Source organism: Hylobates moloch, unplaced genomic scaffold (assembly GCF_009828535.3).
Source record: "Hylobates moloch isolate HMO894 unplaced genomic scaffold, HMol_V3 SCAFFOLD_18, whole genome shotgun sequence".
Lineage (NCBI taxonomy): Eukaryota > Metazoa > Chordata > Mammalia > Primates > Hylobatidae > Hylobates > Hylobates moloch.
Genome location: NW_026652293.1, coordinates 12,860,617 through 12,881,671, shown reverse-complemented (window position 1 = coordinate 12,881,671; position 21,055 = coordinate 12,860,617). Strand labels below are relative to the sequence as shown.

The 21,055-nt window shown below is 46.4% G+C and overlaps 1 protein-coding gene and 1 non-coding gene across 4 annotated transcripts; one reads left to right on the top strand and one right to left on the bottom strand.

Annotated features, from left to right (window-relative positions):
• The first annotated feature begins 854 nt into the window (after window positions 1-854).
• LOC131381860 (maestro heat-like repeat-containing protein family member 1) lies at window positions 855-20,217 on the top strand. 3 transcript variants are annotated; one of them, XM_058430835.1, is made up of 11 exons: window positions 855-912; window positions 2,308-2,409; window positions 3,339-3,403; window positions 3,880-4,002; window positions 4,613-4,742; window positions 5,561-5,647; window positions 11,271-11,378; window positions 11,887-12,022; window positions 12,844-12,932; window positions 15,222-15,402; window positions 20,148-20,217. In XM_058430835.1, the coding sequence occupies exons 4-9, from the start codon at window positions 3,938-3,940 to the stop codon at window positions 12,903-12,905; spliced, it is 588 nt and encodes a 195-aa protein (XP_058286818.1). In that variant the 5' UTR covers window positions 855-912; window positions 2,308-2,409; window positions 3,339-3,403; window positions 3,880-3,937; the 3' UTR covers window positions 12,906-12,932; window positions 15,222-15,402; window positions 20,148-20,217. The 3 variants fall into 3 exon arrangements, with proteins under 3 accessions (XP_058286818.1, XP_058286819.1, XP_058286820.1); XM_058430836.1 differs by lacking the exon at window positions 15,222-15,402 and having other exon boundaries at window positions 20,148-20,208; XM_058430837.1 differs by lacking the exons at window positions 855-912; window positions 2,308-2,409; window positions 3,339-3,403; window positions 3,880-4,002 and adding an exon at window positions 4,169-4,222.
• LOC116458211 (U6 spliceosomal RNA) lies at window positions 16,301-16,403 on the bottom strand. Its single transcript, XR_004245258.1, has one exon. It is a non-coding gene; the product is annotated as a U6 spliceosomal RNA (small nuclear RNA).
• Window positions 20,218-21,055: the final 838 nt, after the last annotated feature.

The window sequence follows — 21,055 nt, the reverse complement described above, 5'->3', positions numbered from 1 at the left end:
CGGGATTTTAGCAGCAAGACTCCCAGAGGCAATTTGGCCTGGAGGCAGAGGGATAGCCCCTGTGACCTAGGAGCCTACCTGTGAGTCTGAGATTCTCTATGCTGGAAGATCCCAGAATGGAAGACTTCTAGGCAAATCAGGAGAGACCAGGGCCCTTCAGAGGGTCCCGAATCTTCCCATGGGGAAGAAATGGGAAGCTGACCCCGGAACCGGGCACTGGCCCTACTCAACCAATTCCTTTTGTGGTAAATGGACAGGGTCTGCCTCCTGCAGCTTCCCCCTGGAGTGAGTGCAGAGGCTGCATCCCTAGGAAGGACTATCTTACGCCTGGCCTGCCCACTGTTGTCGCAAGCTGCAGGCTGCTGCCCCAAGTGTACAGATGAATCCGAGTTCTAACAAGCGAAAACCAAACAGAGTAACCTTTGAGCCATTGACATTACAAGTCTCTTGGAAGTCCAACTTACCGGGTGAGCAGTTGGTCCTGTCTCTCAATTAACTGCGGGTGCTCAGAAGTGGTGGTGACTGCCCAAGCCCTCGCTTGAGGTATACCTAATCGGCACACATCTGCCCACTTCTGGCTACCCCTGTCATAGCTCTGCATGCCTGTCCTTTTTCAGGCCTGCCTCCCTGAGAAGCCTGGAGCTGAGCCAGGATCAAGACATTGCCTGAGACTTTGAGTGACACCTCCACTAGCTGACAGCTGTTCAGGAGAGCCAGAGCGCTCTCTCTCTCTCTCTCTCTCTCTCTCTCTATATATATATATATTTTTTTTTTTTTCTTTTCTTTTGAGACATGGTCTCATTCTGTCACCCAGGCTAGAATGCAGTGGCACCATCATACCTCTCTGCAGCCTTGACCTCCTGGGCTTAAGCAGTCCTCCCACCTCAGCCTCCCAAGTAGCTGGGAGTACAGGTGTGTGCCACCACGTCCAGCTAATTTTTGGTTATTTGTAGATATGAGGTCTCACTATGTTGCCCAGGCTGTTCTCGAACTCCTGGGCTTAAGTGATTCTCCTACTTTGGACTACCAAAGTGCTAGGATTACAGGCCTGAGCCACTGCATCCAGGCAGAGAAATCTTTAGATAACATCTACATGCCAACAATTCCCAAATTGGTATCTGCAGTCCAGATCTGCAATTCTGGAATTCCAGGCTCTTATATCCAACTGCCTACTGATATCTCCACTTTGATGCCAAGTAGACATCTCAAAATTAATATATTCCAAACTGAACTCTTAACTTTATTCCCAACCGCAAATCTGTTCTGTTCCCCACATCAGTTAATGGGAACTCAATCTTTCCAGTGTCTCAAGGCCACAATTCTTGACTTCTGTCTCTCATACTCACATCTAGCCATCAACTATTCCTATTGGTTCTGCCTTCAACATGGATACAGAATCTGATCATTAGCTTCTAACCACCTCCCTTGGTGTGAACCACCGTCTCACCTCTGGATTATTGTCACAACCTCCCAGTTGGTCTTTTGCTTCTGCCCACACCCCATGCCATTCTCCCCCTCTACTCCTGATTTATTCGCAACTGAACAGCCAGAGTGCTGTTGTTAATCAAAGTCAGACCACTTTTATTCAAAACCTGCCCAGGGCTCCTGTCCCTAAAGCCAATTGTCTTTACAATAAGCTAAGGGTCCCTCATTATCTGCTCCATTACTGCTTTACCTTCACCTCTCATCACTCTTCCCTGCTCCTCCCACTCCAGGCACCCAGGCGTCCTTGCTGTTCCTTGAGCTTTCCAGGCACGATCCTGCCTCTGGGCCTTCACATTTGCTATTGCTTTGGCTTAGAATGCTCTCTCACCAGATATATAAATGGCTTGCCATTCACGTCCTTCAAGCCCACTCAAATTCAATGAGATTTTCTTTGACTTCTGTGTATATACAAACCTATATGGGCAAATACAAAATAAAAATTCTTTTAGAAGGGTAGTTCCTATGAAGGAACTCCCTGGTGTGTAAGAAGCTCTATGACAGCAAAGATTATTGTCTCTTTTGTTCCCTGATGTGTCTAGGAGAGTCCTTTTGCATAGTAGGTGCTCAATAAATGTATGCTAAGGAATGCACTCATTGATTTTCTACTATATGCCAGGAAGCATCCTAAATTTTTTTCACATATTAATTTATTTAAATCCACAACAATAATAGATACTGTGATGATCATCCCCAGGTTAAGATGTCAGAACTGAAGCTTGGGGGGTTTTAATTTGCTCAAGATGACTTCTTACATGTATTAAGACTCATTGTTCATTTAATCCTCAAATAATAACAGTTAGTATCATCTTCCTTGTCATACAGATGGGGAAGGTAAAGTTGACAGTTTAATTTGCTGGAGATCACAGAGCTGATGAAGCAGAGGAGCTGAACTTGGAACTCATGCAGTTTGGTGCCAGGGCCATTGTGTGTAGCTCCCGTACTTTGGGTCCAAGTCCTATTCCGAGGGGCTTTTCTTGCAGGGCAATGTGAGAGGGCAACAGCAACTTGAACTAAGGCCCGTGTCCCATGTTGCTTTGGAGACCAGTGGTGTCACCAGCTCCTTCCTCTTGCTTTACCTTCTCCCGACTCCACTTGGGGCAAACAGGCTCTATTCCTGGCCTCAACGCTCAGGCTCAGGGAGGCATGCCCTGAAGGCTGTGCCAGTCCAGTTGGCAAAGAAGCCTCCCAGGCCAACTTGGGGTTTCAAGTCCATTCACAACCAAAACTTTCAAAGTCAGTCTAGGACAGCCCTAGAAATTTGTGGCCACTGGGAGTGACTTAAAGGTCTCCTCCCAATTGTTCTTCCATCCCAGGCCATACCTGATGCAGAAAATCTTTTGTTTCTTTTGTTTCTTTCTTTCTTTTTTTTTTTTTTTTGGAGATGGAGTCTCACTCTGTGCCCAGGCTGGAGTGCAGTAGTGCAATCTCAGTTCACTGCAACCTCTGCTTCCTGGGTTCAAGCGATTCTCCTGCCTCAGCCTCCCGAGTAGCTGGGACTACAGGTGCATGCCACCACACCCGGCTAATTTTTTATTTTTTAGTAGAGAGTAGGGGTTTAACCATGTTGGCCAGGCTGGTCTCGAACTCCTGACCTCAGGTGATCCACCCACCTCAGCCTCCCAAAGTGTTGGGATTACAGGAGTGAGCCACTGCACCCGGCTGAAAATCTCTTAACTAGTCCCCACATGATGGCTTTTCCACTTTGGCTTCCATTGGCCTAGAGAAGCTGGTTCTGGGGACCCTGGTAGCTTCTGGGCGTTCTTGGTGGACAGGAAGGGAGGGGGAGGATGACTCTGACTTCCTGTTCCATCTGATGGAATCAGCTAAACTCCCCCAACTACATCCCTTTTCAGGATTGCGCCAATCAGAAAGAGAAGGCTTTGAGTTCATAGTGGAATTTCTAGAAGAAGAACATGTGGTAAGAAAGTTCTCTGGACCTTTGTGTGAACTGAGGCAGAAAGTAGAAAAAAATAAGAGGGCTTATGCCTCCTTGGGTTTTCAGTACTAGCCCTGGCTTGGAAGCCACCAGATACTCAGCCCATTGTTGCCTCCTGATGGGGCAGATCTTTGGTGGCTAGGCCACTGGACAGGGTGTCTAAGGCTCAGATCTTGCAGTTCCCTTCCTGTAGGAAAGATCTTTGTCAGAAATCCTTAGCCCCATTGTCCTCCAGAGCCCTACACAGGTGGCCAGACATTGGTGAGCAGCAGTCCTGGGGACAGGGACATTGCACTGAGAAAATCAAGTGAGCAATCCATCCTTTGGCCTAGTTGATCGGAATCTGGGCTGGGTGTGAAGGGCAGGCGTGGGGTGCAGGTCTCAGGTGCTGCCTGTGGGCAGAGCTAAGGGCTGAAGCCCAGCTTATTATGGGCAACAGTCTGTGTATTGTGTCCTAGTCCGAGTTCGCCAAGCTGAAGTTCCTGAGGGCTGTGGAAACCTTGAGTAGTGCTGTGCATGCCCAGGCAGATGGCAATATGGACAATTACTATCCCAAAGCCATCCTGGCCAAGAAAATTGAGGTGAGAAGGACCCAAGCTCTTCTGGGAGTTGGTCATTCAGGGATGAGGATGACAAGTCCCGGACCTGAGGTCTGGCATCTCTCTCTGAGGGGGGTTCTTGTTTTGTTGTTGTTGTTTTGTTTGTTTCCTGGCCTTTCTAGATACTAATTCTTGAAGAATCCACTGAGATTTTGATGGGCAACATGCGTCAGCAAGCCATGCTCTGCATTGTGGCGCTGAGGTGCCTTTCCTGCCCTTACCCCCTCAGAGCGCCTGGGTCTCTGGTGCTGAGAACATTTGGGTTGGGAGGAAGGGCAAGGTTTGGGGACTTAACTTTTGGCTTGTGGGTGGCACAGCCCCAGTGCCTGCATCTTTGGGTGGAGGGGGTGTTCTCCAATTGTACTTTTGGAAGCCTATTAGGACATCCAGTGAGGGAAGCTTCCCCAGCAGCCCCGGCCCTCCTTCCCTGGAGGAGAGGCCATTAGAAAGTGTTTGGGGGCTCAGGTCCCCACTGTTTCCTGCATCTCAGAAAGAGCAGCAGAGCACATTCTCCCAGAGGGTCCTAGAAACATAACCCAGTTTCTCCCAGGGACCCCCAAAGCCGCTTGTTATTCCCTGCCTCTCCCTGCAGTCAGGTGAATCCACCATTCCACTTGTCCCAAAAACTGGATCTGGTAAATGTGGGCGTCTCCAGCCTGTTCTCTCTGCCGCCCATCGTGCCCAGCCTGTACCGAAGAGACAATGCGAGTCTCTACCTCCAGGTAGTCCCCACCTCTTCATGGAGAGCTCCACCGGGAGGGTGTTTGTCTTTGGAGTCACCTCCTGCACCTTAACTCCCCCGCCTTTCTCCTGCTCTGACCTCTCTGCAGAGCTCTTGGCCCGGTGTTCCTGGGGCTGCTAAGAAGCACTCCAGCTGTCATACCCTCACCTGTCTTTCCAGGGATCGGCCCATGCTCCCACCCTATCCATGTCCTTGCTCACTAAGGCTCACAGCAGCCTCAGTCATGGGAGGAGACAGTCTGATAATAAAACCCACAGATACTGTGGAGCAACTGACCAGTAGACTGCCAAATCTTCCCAGGGGCCTGTAGTTTTTTGTTTTATTTTTAATTTTTAAATTTTGAGACAGGGTCTCACTCTGTTGCCCAGGCTGGAGTACAGTGGTGCAATCATAGTTCATTGTAGCCTCAACCTCCGGGGCTCAAGCTGTCTTCCCACCTCAGCCTTTGTAGTTTTAAAAATAGATGTTTCCTGGACCCAGTGGAATGAATCTAATGCAGAGAGTCCCATGGGGTCTGGCTTTCCTGGGGAGAATGGCCCAATGCCTACATTTCACCAATGGGCTCACAATTTGGGCTGGACCTGGTCCAGTCTTCATTGAGGCCAAGAAAGGTCAGCACCAAGGAAGATCAGAGTGTGGCTGGCCATGAGAGAGAGACTGCCGAGGGTGGCAGAGCCAGGCTGACCCCACTTCCTTCCTCCAGAGGTTGGGGACAAGGAGATGGGGGAGTGCCCCCAGGGAGCCGAGCTGGCACCGTGGCAGTCTGTTCTGGACACTCCCTATCTCTTCACTTGTCAGACGGTCCAGGCCTTAGATGACATGTTGCAGGCTCTTGTGATGGACAGTATGAACCCCAGCATGCTCATACTACAAAACTTTCTGGAGGTAAGTGGCTGTGGAAATCAAGGAAACTGAAAGTCCATATTAATTCTAGTATGTTTGGGAGGAAAGGAATATCAGGATAGCCTAAGTGTCATTCTAGTCCAAAGACCATCAGTTCTCATGCCTCAGTGTGCATAAACATCACTTGAAGACAAATTTCTGTATCTCCCACGAAATATCGTTTTGAGGATCACATTTTTGGAAACATAGCCAACTAAGCTGAGGATCCATTTCTGCCCAGGACTTGGACATATTGGGGCTTCAATGGTAATAACATTTATATCTGTGCCAGACTTTAATCTTCAAAGTATTTTCCCCTTTTGCAGTGTCTACCGTTGCTCTGTGATAAAGAAGACCTCAGTGCTTAACCACAGGCTACTTTTATATCCCTTAATGTAATCCCCTCCAGAGACTCATTGTACTTCTTTAACTGTCTTTAGAGCTTTAGAGCGTTTCAAATATTCTTAGTTATGACAAATTGTTATCTCCTGAGGTAGTTTGAGTTGGGGAAACAGCCAAGAGTCACTTGAAACCGACTTTCATGAACAGGATGGTAATCAATTAAGGTAATAAAATTTTGCATGAAGCATTCGGTGTGACTACAAAGAAGGAGACAAGATTGCCCAGGCATCTTATAAAAAGACCTTGACAAGGCCAGGCGCGGTGGCTTACGCCTGTAATCCCAGCACTTTGGGAGGCCGAGGCGGGTGGATCACTTGAGGTCAGGAGTTTGTGACCAGCCTGGCCAACACGGTGAAACCCCGTCTCTACTAAAAATACAAAAAAATTAGCTGGGCATGGTGGTGGGCACCTGTAATCCCAGCTACTCGGGAGGCTGAGGCAGGAGAACCGCTTGAACCCGGGAAGCGGAGGTTGCAGTGAGCCGAGATCGCGCCATTGCACTCCAGCCCGGGCAACAAGAGTGAAATTCCGTCTCAAAAAAAAAAAAAAAAACCCAAAAAACCCAAAAAGACCTTGACAAGGGCTTTAACTAGAGGGAAATTTGTCCACATTTGGATGAGTGACATAGTTCTTTTGGAATGTATCATCTCTGGTATGTTTGTTGAGAAGGATTTTGGATTTTTGTGCTTTTTAGGCAACCTCGCTATAAATGTAAGAACAAATGTTCTGTTATTCTTGGAGTCTGTGGGGAACAGAGATGCAAAACTTTGGTCCTGGTCAGGGTAGAGTCTTCAAGAGATCCATTACGGGGGTTCTCATTATCCAAAGATAAATGATGCCCTGCAAAAGTACCACCTGAAACAGGTTCCAACACTTTGTATAAAATAGTGGAGGAATAAATTTACCTTGATAAATAAAATTAAAAGTATAAAAATAAGTTATTTTTATGTGTAACAAAATTTATTTTTGCTACTTTGAGGTAATTCTCAGTCAAGTGTGTATATTTTAGACATATTTTTCCTACAAAATGACATGATAGCATAATACAACATCATTTATTTCACATTTGACTTTGCAGAGCTGGATCAGAAAGGTTGAATTTGAGGGCTATATGGTTTTCTTAAGGGCCCTCCTTTTTCTTTTGTCTTCTTTTTTTCCGTTTTTAAATTAAGGTATAATTTACATATAGTGTAATTCAGCTTTTAGTGTGTAGATCTGTGGGTTTTGACAAATGCATGCAGTCCTGTAATTATAGCCACAATTAAGGTACAGAGCAGTTCTATCACAACCCCCTCCCCCCCAATTCCCCCATGACTCTATGGTCAACCCCTTCCCCATTCCCCATCCCTGGCAATGGCTGATTTGTTTCCTGTCCCTATAGTTTTGCCGTTTCTAAAGTGTCATCTAGGTGCTGTGGTTCATGCCTGTAGTCCCAGCACTTCGGGAGAGCGAGGTAGGGGGATCACCTAAGCCAAGGAGTTTGAGACCAGCCTGGGCAACATATGAGACCCCGTCTCTACTAAAAATAAAAAAAATATATTAGCTGGGCATGTGGTGTGTGCCTGTTGTCTCAGCTACTTGGGAGGCTGTGGTGAGGGGATCACCTGAAGCCTAGAGGTTGAGGCTGCAGTGAGCTGTGATCGTGCTACCGCACTCCAGCCTGGGCAACAAAGCTAGACCCTGTCTTGAAAATAAATAAACAATTAATTAATTAAGATAATTAAATAAATAATTATCTTATTACTTAATTAATTATTTTATTTAATTAATTAATTAAGATAATTAAATGTTATCTAAGGCTGAGTACTCCAGCCTGGGGAACAAAGCGAGACCCTATCTCAAAAATAAATAAATAAAATAATTAAAATGTTATCTAAGGCTGAGTACAGTGGCTCATGCCTGTAATTCCAGCACTTTGGGAGGATCACTTGAGCCCAGGAGACCAAGACCAGCCTGGGCAACAGTGAGACCCCCACCTCTACAAATAATAAAAAAATTATCCGGACATGGTGGTGCGTACCTGTGGTCCCAGCTACTTGGGAGGCTGAGGTGGGAAGATCACCTGAGCCCAGGAGGTCGAGGCTGCAGTGAGCTGTGACAGTGCCACTGCACTCCAGTCTGGGCAATATACAGGGAGATCTTGTCTAAAAAAAAAAAAAAAAAAAAAACTAAGTAGAATTATCCAGTAGACAGTCTCTGGAGTCTGTCTTCTTTCATTTAGCATAATGCATTTGAGATTTATTCATGTTGTTATGTGTATCAGTACTTTGTTTCTTTTTATTTTTTAATTGAGTAGATGGATCACAGTTTGTGCATTAATTTTCCAGTTGAGGAACTTTAGGGTTGTTTCCAGACTGGGATGATTACAAATGAAGCTGCTGTAAATCTTTGTGTGCAGGCTTTTGTATGAACATAGGTTTTTATTTCACTTGAGTAAATTTCTTGGAGCGGGACTGCTGTGTTGTATGGCATGTGGATGTTTCACTTTATGAGATACTTCCCAGCGGAGCGCAGTGGCTCATGCCTGTAATCCCAGCCCTTGGGGAGGCCGAGGAGGGCGGATCACCTGAGGTGGGGAGTTTGAGACCAGCCTGACCAACATGGAGAAACCCCATCTCTACTAAAAATACAAAATTAGCCAGGCGTGGTGGCACATGCCTGTAATCCCAGCTATTTGGGAGGCTGAGGCAGGAGAATCACTGGAACCTAGGAGGCAGAGGTTGCTGTGAGCTGAGATTGTGCCATCACACTCCAGCCTGGGCAACAAGAGCACAACTCCCTCTCAAAAAAAAAAAAAAAAAAAAAGGTGGGTGGGGGGATACTTCCAAAGTGTTTTCTTAAGTGGCCGTTTTCCATTCCCACTAGCAATGTGTAAGAGTCCCAGTTACTCTGCATCCCTGCCAGCATGTAGTATTGTTAGTGTTTCCTTTTAGTCATTCTTATAGATGTGTAGTGGTATCTCTTTGTGGTTTTAACTTGCGTTTCCTAGTGACTAATGTTGGGGACCTTTTCATAAATGCATTTGCCATCTACGTATCTGCTTTGATGAAGCATCTATTTAAATCTTTTGCCCATTTTTTTATTGGATTGTTTTCTTATTTGGATGTTTGAGGGTTTATTTTATTTTATTTTATTTTATTTGAGATAGCATCTCACTCTGTTGCCCAGGCTGGAGAGCAGTGATACCATCACTACTCACTGCAGCCTCGAACCTCCCCGAGAGACCTTCCCACCTCAGCCTCCTGAGTAGCTAGGACCATAGGTGTGCACCACCATGCTCCACTAATTTTTGAATGTTATGGGCCAGGCACAGTAGCTCACGCCTGCAGTCCCAGCACTTTGAGAGGCTGAGGCGGGTGGATCACTTGAGGTCAGGAGTTCAAGACCAGCCTGGCCAACATGGCAGAACCCCATCTCTACTAAAAATACAAAACTTAGCCAGATGTGGTGGCATATGCCTGTAATCCCAGCTACTGAGGTGGCTGAGGCAGGATAATCTCTTGAACCTGGGTGGAGAAGGTTGCAGTGAGCCAAGATCATGCCACTGCACTCCAGACTGGGCGACAGAGCGAGACTCTGTCTCAAAAAAAAAAAAAGAAAAAAATTTATGTAGAGCTACGGTCTCCCTATGTTGCCCATACTGGTCTCGAGCTCCAGGGTGCAAGCAATCCTCCTGCCTTGGCCTCCCAAAGTGCTGGGATTACAAGTGTGTGAGCCACCACGCCCAGCCTTGAGAGCTCTTTGTATATTCTGGATATAAATATTTTGTCAGATATGTGATTTGCAGACATTTTCTCCCATTTTGTGGTCTGACTTTATACAGTGTCTTTTTTTTTTTTTTTTTTTTTTTTGAGACGGAGTCTCACTCTGTCACCCAGGCTGGAGTGCAGTGGCATGATCTCAGCTCACTAAACCTCTGCCTCCCCGGTTCAAGCAATTCTCCTGCCTCAGCTTCCTGAATAACAGAGATTACAGGCATGTGCCACCACACCTGGCTAATTTTTGTATTTTTAGCAGAGACAGGATTTCACCATATTGGCCGGACATTCATTGAATGCCCACATCGTGTTGAACTCCTAACCTCGGGTAACGCACCCACCTCAGCTGACCAAAGTGTTGGGATTACAGGCGTGAGCCACTACACCCAGCCCTGGCCACTCTTAACAGTATCTTTTGAAGAGCAGGTAGTTATTCATTTTGATGAAGTCCAAATCATTATTATTTTTTATGGTTATACTTTCTTTGTATTATTTAGGAATTTTTGCCTTCTTTAAGTATTTTCTCATTTTATTCTAGAATCTTATCATTCTAGATTTTAAGTCTGTGGTCAATTCTGAATTAACTTTTGTATTGGACGGTCAGGTACACGTTGTAGTTCATTTTTCTTTTTTTGCCACATGGCTGTCCATGATGGGGTTCAATGCTCTGAGAGAAAGGCTACCCTGAAGGACACCTGTCCAGCAGCTATGATACGGGACACACTTTCCCAAAAGTCTGTAGCAAGCAGGACACAGGCCTGTCTTCCCTGGTGGGATCTCAACCTAGTGTGGTAATAATAACACTTATAGGGCTGCTGGGAGGATAGAGTGGGTTATTCTATTCAGAATACTTACCTGTGTCACTATTATTATTAACCTCCAGAAATGAACGGCTCTGAATCTCATCCTTCAGAGACCACTTTACCCCTTCCCCTGGCCTAGCAGGTAGGGGTTTGCATGGATATGCCACCAAGAGAGCCCTGTCTCCCCACCTTATCCCATTCCTGCTTACCCACTGCTTTGTAATTCTGCATCTAAGGCACAGCACTGTCTTTAAACATTCCTGTCAGAAGAGACCCAGAAGGTAGCAGGTGAAGCCCCGGAGACTTTTTTTTTTTTTTTTTTTTTTGAGACAGAATCTCACTCTGTCACCCGGGCTGGAGTACAGTAGTGTGATCTCAGCTCACTGCAACCTCCACCTCCCAGGTTCAAGCCATTCTGCTACCTCAGTCTCCCGAGTAGCTGGGACCACAGGCATGCACCACCACACCCAGCTAATTTTTTGTATAGCCCAGGAGACTCTTAAACACACCTTTGCTTTGCCAAGTTCATGGGGCCTTTTGCTCTGGTGCCTGCCACAACTCCCTCCTTTTTGTCTTTTTAGCAGTCAGGGATGTGGAATCGAGAAGGAAGGGAGTAGCACTCCCACAGAACGTGTTCACAAGGTCTCTTTACTCCTTTTCCAGATCATCTTACCTTGGTCATTACTGTCAGACAAAGTGCACGAACAGATGAGGGCCTTGGGCACTATTTCCCGGCTGCTGAGGTTTATTTGCAATTTCCCCGAACTGTCAGTGAGTGCTTGGAGTGGGGGGAAAGGCTGACCCAGCGGGCCCTGCTTCTCTGCACATGGGGTACCTGAGAGTCTGTGGCTCTGCAAGGGGTTACTGGGGGGTGGGCGGTCAGAGTGTCCCTCTTTTTTTGCATTAGTGCCTTTTCTGTTCCTACGGGGTAAGAGGCTTGACTTGTTTGCTTGGTTTGCCCTTGGCCAAGTGAGTTCCAATTGGCTGGACACATCTCAGCCTTGTTGGGGGACCTTGGCCTAAACAGCTGGGTTGGGTCCACAGCTTCCCACTGGCTAACATGTTTCAGGGATCTGGCTGCCCCATTTCCCTGGGTGCTGCTTTGAAAGGTTTTTCTTGGGCGGGGAAAGAGTGTGGAGCTGGTGTGGTGAGGGGATACATGCAGGCAAATGATTTAGTGGTGTCGAGGGGTGGGGAGGTTGGAGAGGGATGGTGGCCACAGTATGGGGAAGTTCCTTTTGGGGTGATGGGGAGTTAACCAGTTTCCTCTTCTGGGCAGCACATGGAGGAATTCTCGATGAGTGGGAAACTGATGAGCATCTTCGGCCTCTTCGTCATGGGCTGCAACCACGAGATCAGCATAGAGGCATCAGAGGCATTGCATTATCTGTTCAAAATCCCTGTGCTTCAGAGAAGTAAGCAACATGAGCCTGGGTGGCCACTGGGCTACAGCCGTGAGGACCCATGAATAACAAGAGCATATAAGCACTGTTCATTGAATGCCCACACTGTGCCAGGCACACGATGAAGGGCAGTTCCTTCTCACGAGGGCAGTGGAGTAAATATGCTATGATGCCCCAAGATGAGGGATCCCCGTTACAAGCAGATCTGGAAACTCTACCTGGATGAGCTCCAACCCCATTGCTGATGCAATGCCCTCTTGTAAGAGATTCTAAGAGATTCTTGGGGAAAAGGGGAGCTAGGCTTGCAGCCACCTATGGAATCAACTTGGATACTCAGTATTTCCCAGTGGTCTCAGCCTTACTGCTAGGCCTAAGACTGGGAAAATGAATACCTTTTCTTAGGGAACAAATTTGGGAGTCCCAGACTGAGACCCTCTTTGCTCGAGGAAAACAAAAAATACAGTCATACGTGCTTACAGAGGTGCCAGGAGGATTTGCAAATATCCCTAAAAGGAGTTTCAGAAACTCTGACTTCTCATGGTTCAACAGGGCATACTTCTTATAAGGGCATTTGCTCAGCACCCACGGGTAGAACAGTCCACATTCTGGCACAGGGCAGGAACAGCTGCAAGGACCAGACTGAGACCCCAGCCACATTCTCCCTCCACCCATTGGCCTGGTGCTGGGGAACTCTTCCCATTCTGTTGAGCAAATATTATTTCACCCATTTCACTCTGTTGATCTTCTCTGAGGTTTGGAGGGGAAATAAAGAAGGGTGTGTTCCTATTTCCCTGTTAAGGCCCTGCCCCTTAATTGTTATTTTTGGATTGAAGGTGTGAAACAGAAGACAGAGACTATCCTGAAGGATTTGCAGAAGGATTTCCGTGGAACATAGCTTGCCAGCCTGCAGGATCTAACACTGGTAACCCTCATTCTCCACAGTGCATGAAATGCCCAGATGGGGAGCCATGACAGGGAAGAAAGAGAGCTGGGGTGGGGAGACTGTAGATGGCCTGTGTGGGGCCACAGAGGAGTACTCCTTTACCCAGGGGAGTGTCTCCAAAGCTCAAGGTCTCATGGATAGCAGGCTGGAGGGGTAAGACTCATTCCCTAGCTGCACTTGAGTTGACTGAGGCTTGGGGTCACTGAGAGAGTTCTTTTTTTTTTTGAAATAGAGTCTTGCTCTGTCGCCCAGGCTGGAGTGGCACGATCTCAGCTTACTGCAACCTCTGACTCCTGGGTTCAAGTGATTCTGTAGCCTCAGCCTCTCGAGTAGCTGGGATTACAGGTGCGTGCCACCACACCCAGCTAATTTTTGTATTTTTTAGTAGAGATGGGGTTTCACCATGTTGGCCAGGCTGGTCTCGGACTCCTGACTTCAGGTGATCCACCCGTGTTGGCCTCCCAAAGTGCTAGGATTACAGGCGTGAGCCACTGCACCTGGCCAAGAGAGTTCTTTAAAAGAAGTATAGTCAACCCTATTATCCTCCTACAGATTGTGCCCTTGTACCTTATTTGTAGCCTAGCCTTAATTTTTTTTTATTCAGTAAAGATGTATTGGTTGTCTTAGCTGGGCGTGGTGGCTCATGCCTGTAATCCCAGCACTTTGGGAGGCCAAGGCGGGTGGATCACGAGGTCAGGAGATCGAGACTATCCTGGCTAACACGGTGAAACCCCATCTCCACTAAAAATACAAAAAAAAAAATTAGCTGGCATGGTGGCGGGCTCCTGTAGTCTCAGCTACTCAGGAGGCTGAGGCAGGGGAATGGCGTGAACCTGGGAGATGGAGCTTGCAGTGAGCCGAGATCACACCACTGCACTCCAGCCTGGGCGACAGAGCATGACTCCATCTCAAAAAAACAAAAAGATACATTGGTTGTCTTAGATATGGTGTCTCCAGGCTCAATCAACTCAAATCACTCCAGTCAGAAATCCAGGAGTCATCCCTTGCTTTTTCCTCTCCCTCACTCTTCACATCCAATTCAACACCAGGTTTGTTCATTCTGCCTCCTGGATAGCTCTTGAATTTGTCCACTCTGCTCCAGCCCCACTGTGGGGCCCCCAGCATCTCTTGCCTGGGTCACTCCAGCAGCCCCTTACTGATCATCCTGTTTCCAACTGTGCTTCTTGTCACATCACTTTCTATGCTACAGTCAGAGAACTGCATTTCTAAAACGCAAATGCTGAGATTTATTATTCTCCTTCAGACTGCATTGACTCTCCATTGTCCTCATTCTAAAGTCCAAACTTGTTCACTTGACCCACAAGACCCTTCATGATCTGGTCCCTGCTGTAACTGTCCTGCCTCATCTTGTCTTAGTCTCCCTTTTCCACCTGGCCCAGGTCTCCCTTGCAGGACACAGTAGTTAGGCTGAACTTCCTTCCACTCCAGGCCTTTGCATATTCTGTTCCCTCTGCCTGGAACTCTGTCCTTCTTTTTCCTTGGGTCTGAATCATGGCGGTAGGGGATCATGGCGGTAGGAATCACATGGCAGTAGGAAGGAGAAGTGCTGAGCAAAGGAGAAAACATCCGTTATAAAACCATCAGATCTTGTGAGAACTCACTCACTATCACAAGAACAGCATGAGGGTAACCACCCTGACACATGGGGATTATGGGAACTACAATTCAAGATGATATTTGGGTGGGAATACAGACAAACTGTATCACTCACATTGCACTATAACTGCCTGTTTACTTGCCCTGACTTGATGGTAAATTCCTTGAGGGTAAAGGCATTGTATGTCTTAGTTGCAGTTGTCCTGAGCTCCCAGCAATACAACCAGGCACAGAGCTGGGCCTCAATATTGTTTGAGTGAATGAGCTTCACATGGATATGCAGGTGCAGGCTCAGAGGCATGAGGCATGTCTGCTGTACATAATAGCAGTCCTACTTGCTTTGGAATGCTGCAAGCTCACTAAACATCAGAACTAATTTCCAATGGACTCACTTGCTTGCATTCCAAATGGAAGTAGAAATGCCTTTTGCATTGTCCTCTGTATCAAGTTGTCTGGACCATTGCTCCTTCCTCGAGACTTCAGAGCTGGTGGCACTCTGAAGCTTGGCTCACACCACGGAATAGCCAGATGCTGACCAGGGGCTGCCTCCACTGGCCCGTGGTTGATTGGTCTCTTTGGAGGCCAGAGGCTTTGGGGCAGACCCAAGTTGGGATGCTAACATTGTGGAGACAGCTGTTCTTCTTTCTTCAGTTCTTCAAGAAATACCTGACCCCTGAGGAGAGAGCAGATATGATCATGGTGAGCATGGAGGCCATGACCAACACCAGCAGGCATGACATCTCTGCAGCTTCCAAGATGTTAAAGATGATCCTGAAGTACACAATTCCAGAGATCGGGAAGGTAGCAGCTCTGGGGGACCTAATGGTTCAAGGTCAATTGAAGGATTCTTCCTTTCTGTTCTGTTTTGGGTCTTGTTCCATCTCCTACCAGTTTGAGTTTAAAGAATCACACACTTCAACCCAGAGGAGCAAAGGCTAAATGAGGAGTTGTGATTGTTGAAAAGACTCTTCTTTGGGAAGGGTTGACCATCTGGCTTCCATCTCCACCAGGATGGGAAGAAGAATTGAGTCAAAGCTATAACAGACTACTAGGGGCTGCTAGGACCAGGAGAGACCTCAGTCTTCTTCCTGCTTCCAGACAGTATTTGATATGTTAGATCTATAGGTGCCTTCTTGTTTATTCAGGAGGGATAATTCAGGGGTGTGTGTGTATATAAATATAAATATAATATATATCCATAAACTTGTGACACACTAACATAAATAGAGATGAAATACAGAGACTCTTTTATGAGAGCTGGGACTGGTTCTCAGTAAAATTAAGACAGCATAGGGCTGGGTGTAGTGGCTTACACCTGTCTGTAATCCTAGCAGTTTGGCAGGCTGAGGTGAGGGTATCACTTGAGCCTAGGAGTTTGAAACCAGCCTGGGCAACATAGCAAGACCCCATCTCTTAAAAACATTAATAAAAAAATTAAGACAGCACAGTTTAGCTGTCCTTTTTATTATAGTATTTTAAAATATCTTATGGACTGATGGAGTCCCTCTTATTTTAATGTCCCAACCCACTTCTCTAACCCACTTATGACCTCTCCACTATAGGTCCTATGAGCAGTTCCAGGATCTTACATTTTCCACTTCTCTGGCCTGGATTGCCTTTTGATTGAATGCCTAAGAGCAGACCACTGACAAGTTGAAGGGGACCCCAAAGGTCAACTACTCTAACTCCCCACTTGATGCTTGTCATCTCTTTTTAAGGTTTTAAATCTATTTTGTATGGAATGCTTCACAAATTTACATGTCATCCTTGTGCAGGGGCCATGCTAATCTTCTCTGTATTATTCCAATTTTAGTATCTGTGAAGCGAGCACAATGCTTGTAATCTCTTCGAGAGCACCCCAGACCACTGGACACCCAGACGGTGCTGAAAGCAATCTTGAGGCACTCACTACCTGAAACTATAGCTCATTTGTATTTGTAAACTACTTTCTTTTTAAAAAAAAGTTTTTTAATTTACAAAAAGGATATATATTTATGGCATACAACATGATATTTTGAAATATGTATACATTGTGGAATGGCTAAACCAAGCTAATTAACATATCAGTTAACTCACATACTTTTTTTTTGTAGTGAGAACATTGAAAATCTACTGTCTTAGCAAATTTCAAGTATAGAATAGTCACCATGTTGTACAATAGATCTGAACTTATTTCTCCTGTTTAAATGAAATTTTGTATCCTTTGACCAATATCTCTCCAATCCTCCTCACCTCCAGCCCCTGGTAACCACCGTTGTACTCTGCTTCTATGAGTTTGACTTTTTTAGATTCCACGTCTAAGTGAGGTCACCCAGTATTTGTTTTTCTATACCTGGCTTGTTTTGTTTTTCATAATGTCCTCCAGGTTCATGTATACTGTTAAATGACAGGGTTTCCTTCATTTTTAAGGGTGAAGAGCATTCCATTGTGTATATGCCACATTTTCTTTATCCATTTATCTGTTGTTGGAAGGTTAGGTTCTTTCCCTATCATGGCTATTACAAAAAACGCTGCAATGAACAGGGGAGTGCAGATATCTCTTCCAGACACTGGTTTCATTTTCTTTGGCTATATACCCATAAGTGGTATTGGTAGTTTTACTTTTAGTTTTTTGAGTAACCTCCATAATGTTGGAATTTTACATAATGGTTGTGCTAATTTACATTCTACCAACAGTGTATAAAGGTGAACCACATTCCTTATCTAAAAGTTCTAACTTATAGTGCACTGAAATCTGCATCCCCATAGTTTCTAGTCCCTGGCCCAAGTTTACCTTCTGGGGTTATGCAGAATTCAATTAATATTAATAAAATTTAAAAAAAAATTCAAGTGTTACTAATGCTAGGTGCTATATACTATGCTAGCTTCTTTTACATATTCTTGTATTGAATTCTTACAACGTATCTGTTGTTAAGAATTATTTTCTCTTTAGAAATGAGAAGGCCAGGTGCAGTGGCTCTCACCTGTAATCCCAGCACTTTGGGAGGCCCAGGAAGAAGGATCGCTTGAGTTTGGGAGTTCAAGAGCAGCCTGGGCAATATAGTGAGACCTCATTCCTACTAAAAATCAAAAGCATTAGTTGCACATGGTGGCGCACACTTGTAGTCCCAACTACTAGGGAGGTTGAGGTGAGAGGATCGCTTGAACCCAGGAGATGGAGGCTGCAGGGAGCTATAATTGTGCCACTGCACCCCAGCTGGGACACCAGAGCTAGACCCTGTCTCAAAAGAAAAACAAAATGAGAAAAGGCTCAAAGAGGCTATGAGCCTTAATTACTGAAGTTTCGTCAGCAGTTATTAGGTGACAGACACTGTTCCAACCAATTCAGATGCATTAACTCAGAACTGTTGACGTGAGTAAAATCGTCCTCATATTTTGCACGAGGAAATAGAGTGCAGAGAGGATGAAAAGCTTTCCCAAGCTCACACAGTTGGTAAGTGGGGAGGTGAAATTCACATCCAGGTAGTATGACTTTAGAGTTCATGCGGACCACCACCTGTTGCCTCCACCCCACATGGCCAGTAAACAGCAAGGACTGACTCTTCTCTCCCTCCATAATAGTCTTGAGACCACTTGGAGGCAGCAATCCTATGCCCTCTGCCTTCCTCTCTCTAAGTTACTCATCCTCAGATTCTTCCTTCTTTCTTCATGACATGGTTTCCAGACATGGTTCTGGTCTCCCCTGGCTGCTCTCTATTTTGTCCCTCTTAAAATATGGGGTCTGTTCCATGGTGGGCAGGTCTGTATAAAGCTACCCTTAAAATCCAAGGAAGCTGAGAGGTCAAAGAAAGAGGTTGATGAATCCAGTTTCTGAGAAAGAAACTACTTCAGAGGTGGAGGCAGGAGAATTGCTTGAACCCAGGAGGCGGAGGTTGCAGTGAGCCCAGATCATGCCACCGCACTCCAGCCTGGGAGGCAGAAGGAGACCCTGTCTCAAAAAAAAAAAGACCAGGCATGGTGGCTCACGCCTGTTATCCCAGCAGTTTGGGAGGCTGGGGGAGGTGGATCACCTGAGGTCAGGAGTTTGAGACCAGCCTGACCAACATGGCAAAACCCCATCTCTACTAAAGATACAAAAATTAGCCGGGTGTGGTGGGGTGCGCCTGTAGTCCCAGCTACTTGGGAGGCTGAGGTAGGAGAATCGCTTGAACCCGGAGGGTGGAGGTTGCAGTGAGCTGAGATTGCGCCACTGCATTCCAGCTTGGGCGACCGAGCCAGACTCCGTCTGAAACAAAACAAAAAACAAAACGGAAGCCATGTCTCAGGAGGCTGCGAGACGAGATGGTGGACCCCCCCAGCCATCACCCGCCATGGCCCAGAGCTTCTGTACAATAGGACTCGGACATGGTGGGTGTGCCTCTAGTCCCAGCTACTGGGAGGCTGAGGTGGGAGAATCACTGGAGCCCAGGACATCAAGGCTGCAGTGAGCTATGAGCATGCCACTACCCTGTCTCTAAGAAACTAACAAATATACCTTAGAGAAGGAATGTGTAGGACAATTAAAATCAACCCCTCAGGAAAAAGCAAGAATGCTATGCAAATCTGCCCTAAGGGCAGGATTTATGGTAAGGGTTGTTTCGACCTAAGGACAGGATGTACGGCAACAATAGATAAAGTAAGTCCGGGCACGGTGGCTCATGCATGTAATCCCAGCACTTTGGGAGGCCGAGGTGAGTGGATCAGGAGGTCAGGAGATCGAGACCATCCTGGCCAACATAGTGAAACCTCGTCTCTACTAAAACTACAAAAATTAGCTGGGCGTGCTTGTGAGTGCCTACAGTCCCAGCTATTTGGGAGGCTGAAGCAGGAGAATCTCTTGAATTCAGGAGGTGAAGGTTGCAGTGAGCTGAGATGGCGCTACTGCATTCCAGCCTGGTGATAGAGCAAGACTCCATCTAAAAAAAAAATAAATAAATAAAGTAGAAATCTTAGAGGTATTCTGGGAACAAAGATTAATCAGAAGTCCATATGGTGACCAAAATGAAAAGAGAAGGAAAAAACAAAATAAAACAAAACAAAACAAAAAAAGTCAATATTGTGGGCCAGGTGCTGTGGTTCACGCCTGTGACCCTAGCACTTTGGGAGGCCGAGGTGGGCAGATTGCCTGAGCCTAGGAGTTCGAGACCAGCGTGGGCAACATGGTAAAATCCTGTCTCTAATAAAAATACAAAAAATCAGCCGGGAGAGGTGATGTGTACCTGTAATCCCAGCTACTCAGGAGGCTGAGGCATGATAAAACCCAGGAGGTGGAGGTTGCAGTGAGCCGAGATCTCACCACTGCACTCCAGCTGCATGGGTGACAGAGCAAGACTTTGTCCCAAAAAAAAAAAAAAGTCAATATGGTGGATTAGCATCCAACATGGGGTTGCTTCAGGCCCCATAGGGTCCAAGACAGTCCACAGCTCTGAGGGTGTGGCCTGACCATAGCAGAGTGCAGTGGGACGGTGACTTTTTTGGTCTGGACATGCTATGTATGCATCATGTGCAGCCCTAAAGGTGAAGTGGGTGCCTAGTTATGTGGATGCTGGTGAGCTGGTGTTGAATGTCTGGAAAGAACCCCCTTTTCCCTCATTTCAGGTGCCGGAAATCATCCAGTACCTTTACTACCACATGAACAGCATTACAGAAACCACAGCCCAAAAGACCATTAAGAAGATCCTGTATCTGCTGTTCCAGTACTACACTGATGAAGTTATCCTGACACTATTGAAGATAGAAGATCAGTCACAAAAGTAGGTGACTTTCCATCCCACACGTACATGCCCCCAGTAGTCTATTTGCTTCTTCTTAAAACATATTCAGGACTGGCACAGTGGCTTACTTCTGTAATCCCAGCACTTTGGGAGGCCCAGGTGGACAGATCACCTGGGGGTCAGGAGTTCGACACTAGCCTGGCCGACATGGTGAAACCCCGCCTCTACTAAAAATACAAAAAATTAGCTGGGCGTGGTGGCAGGTGCCTGTAATCCCAGCTATTCAGGAGGCTGAGTCAGGAGAATTGCTTGAACTTGGGAGGCAGAGGTTGCAGTGAGCCGAGATCGCGCCATTGAACTCCAGCCTGGGCAACAAGAACTAAACTCCGTCTCAAAAAAAAAAAAAAAAAAAAAAAAGTAGCGGCTGGGCACGGTGGCTCACGCCTCTAATTTCAGCACTTTGGGAGGCCAAGGCGGGTGGATCATCTGGGGTCAGGAGTTCAAGACCATCCTGGCCAATATGGTGAAACCCCGTCTCTACTAAAAATACAAAAATTAGCCAGGCGTGGTGGTGGGGACCTGTAATCCCAGCTACTCAGGAGGCTGAGGCAGGAGAATCACTTGAACCTGGGAGGTGGAGGTTGCAGTAAGCCGAGATCATGCCACTGCACCCCAGCCTGGGAGATAGAGTGAGACGCTGTCTCATATATATATAGATAGCTGTTCTAACAAGTGTGTGGTAGCCTCTCATTGTGGTTTTAATTTGCATTTCCCTAATTCAATTGCCACTAA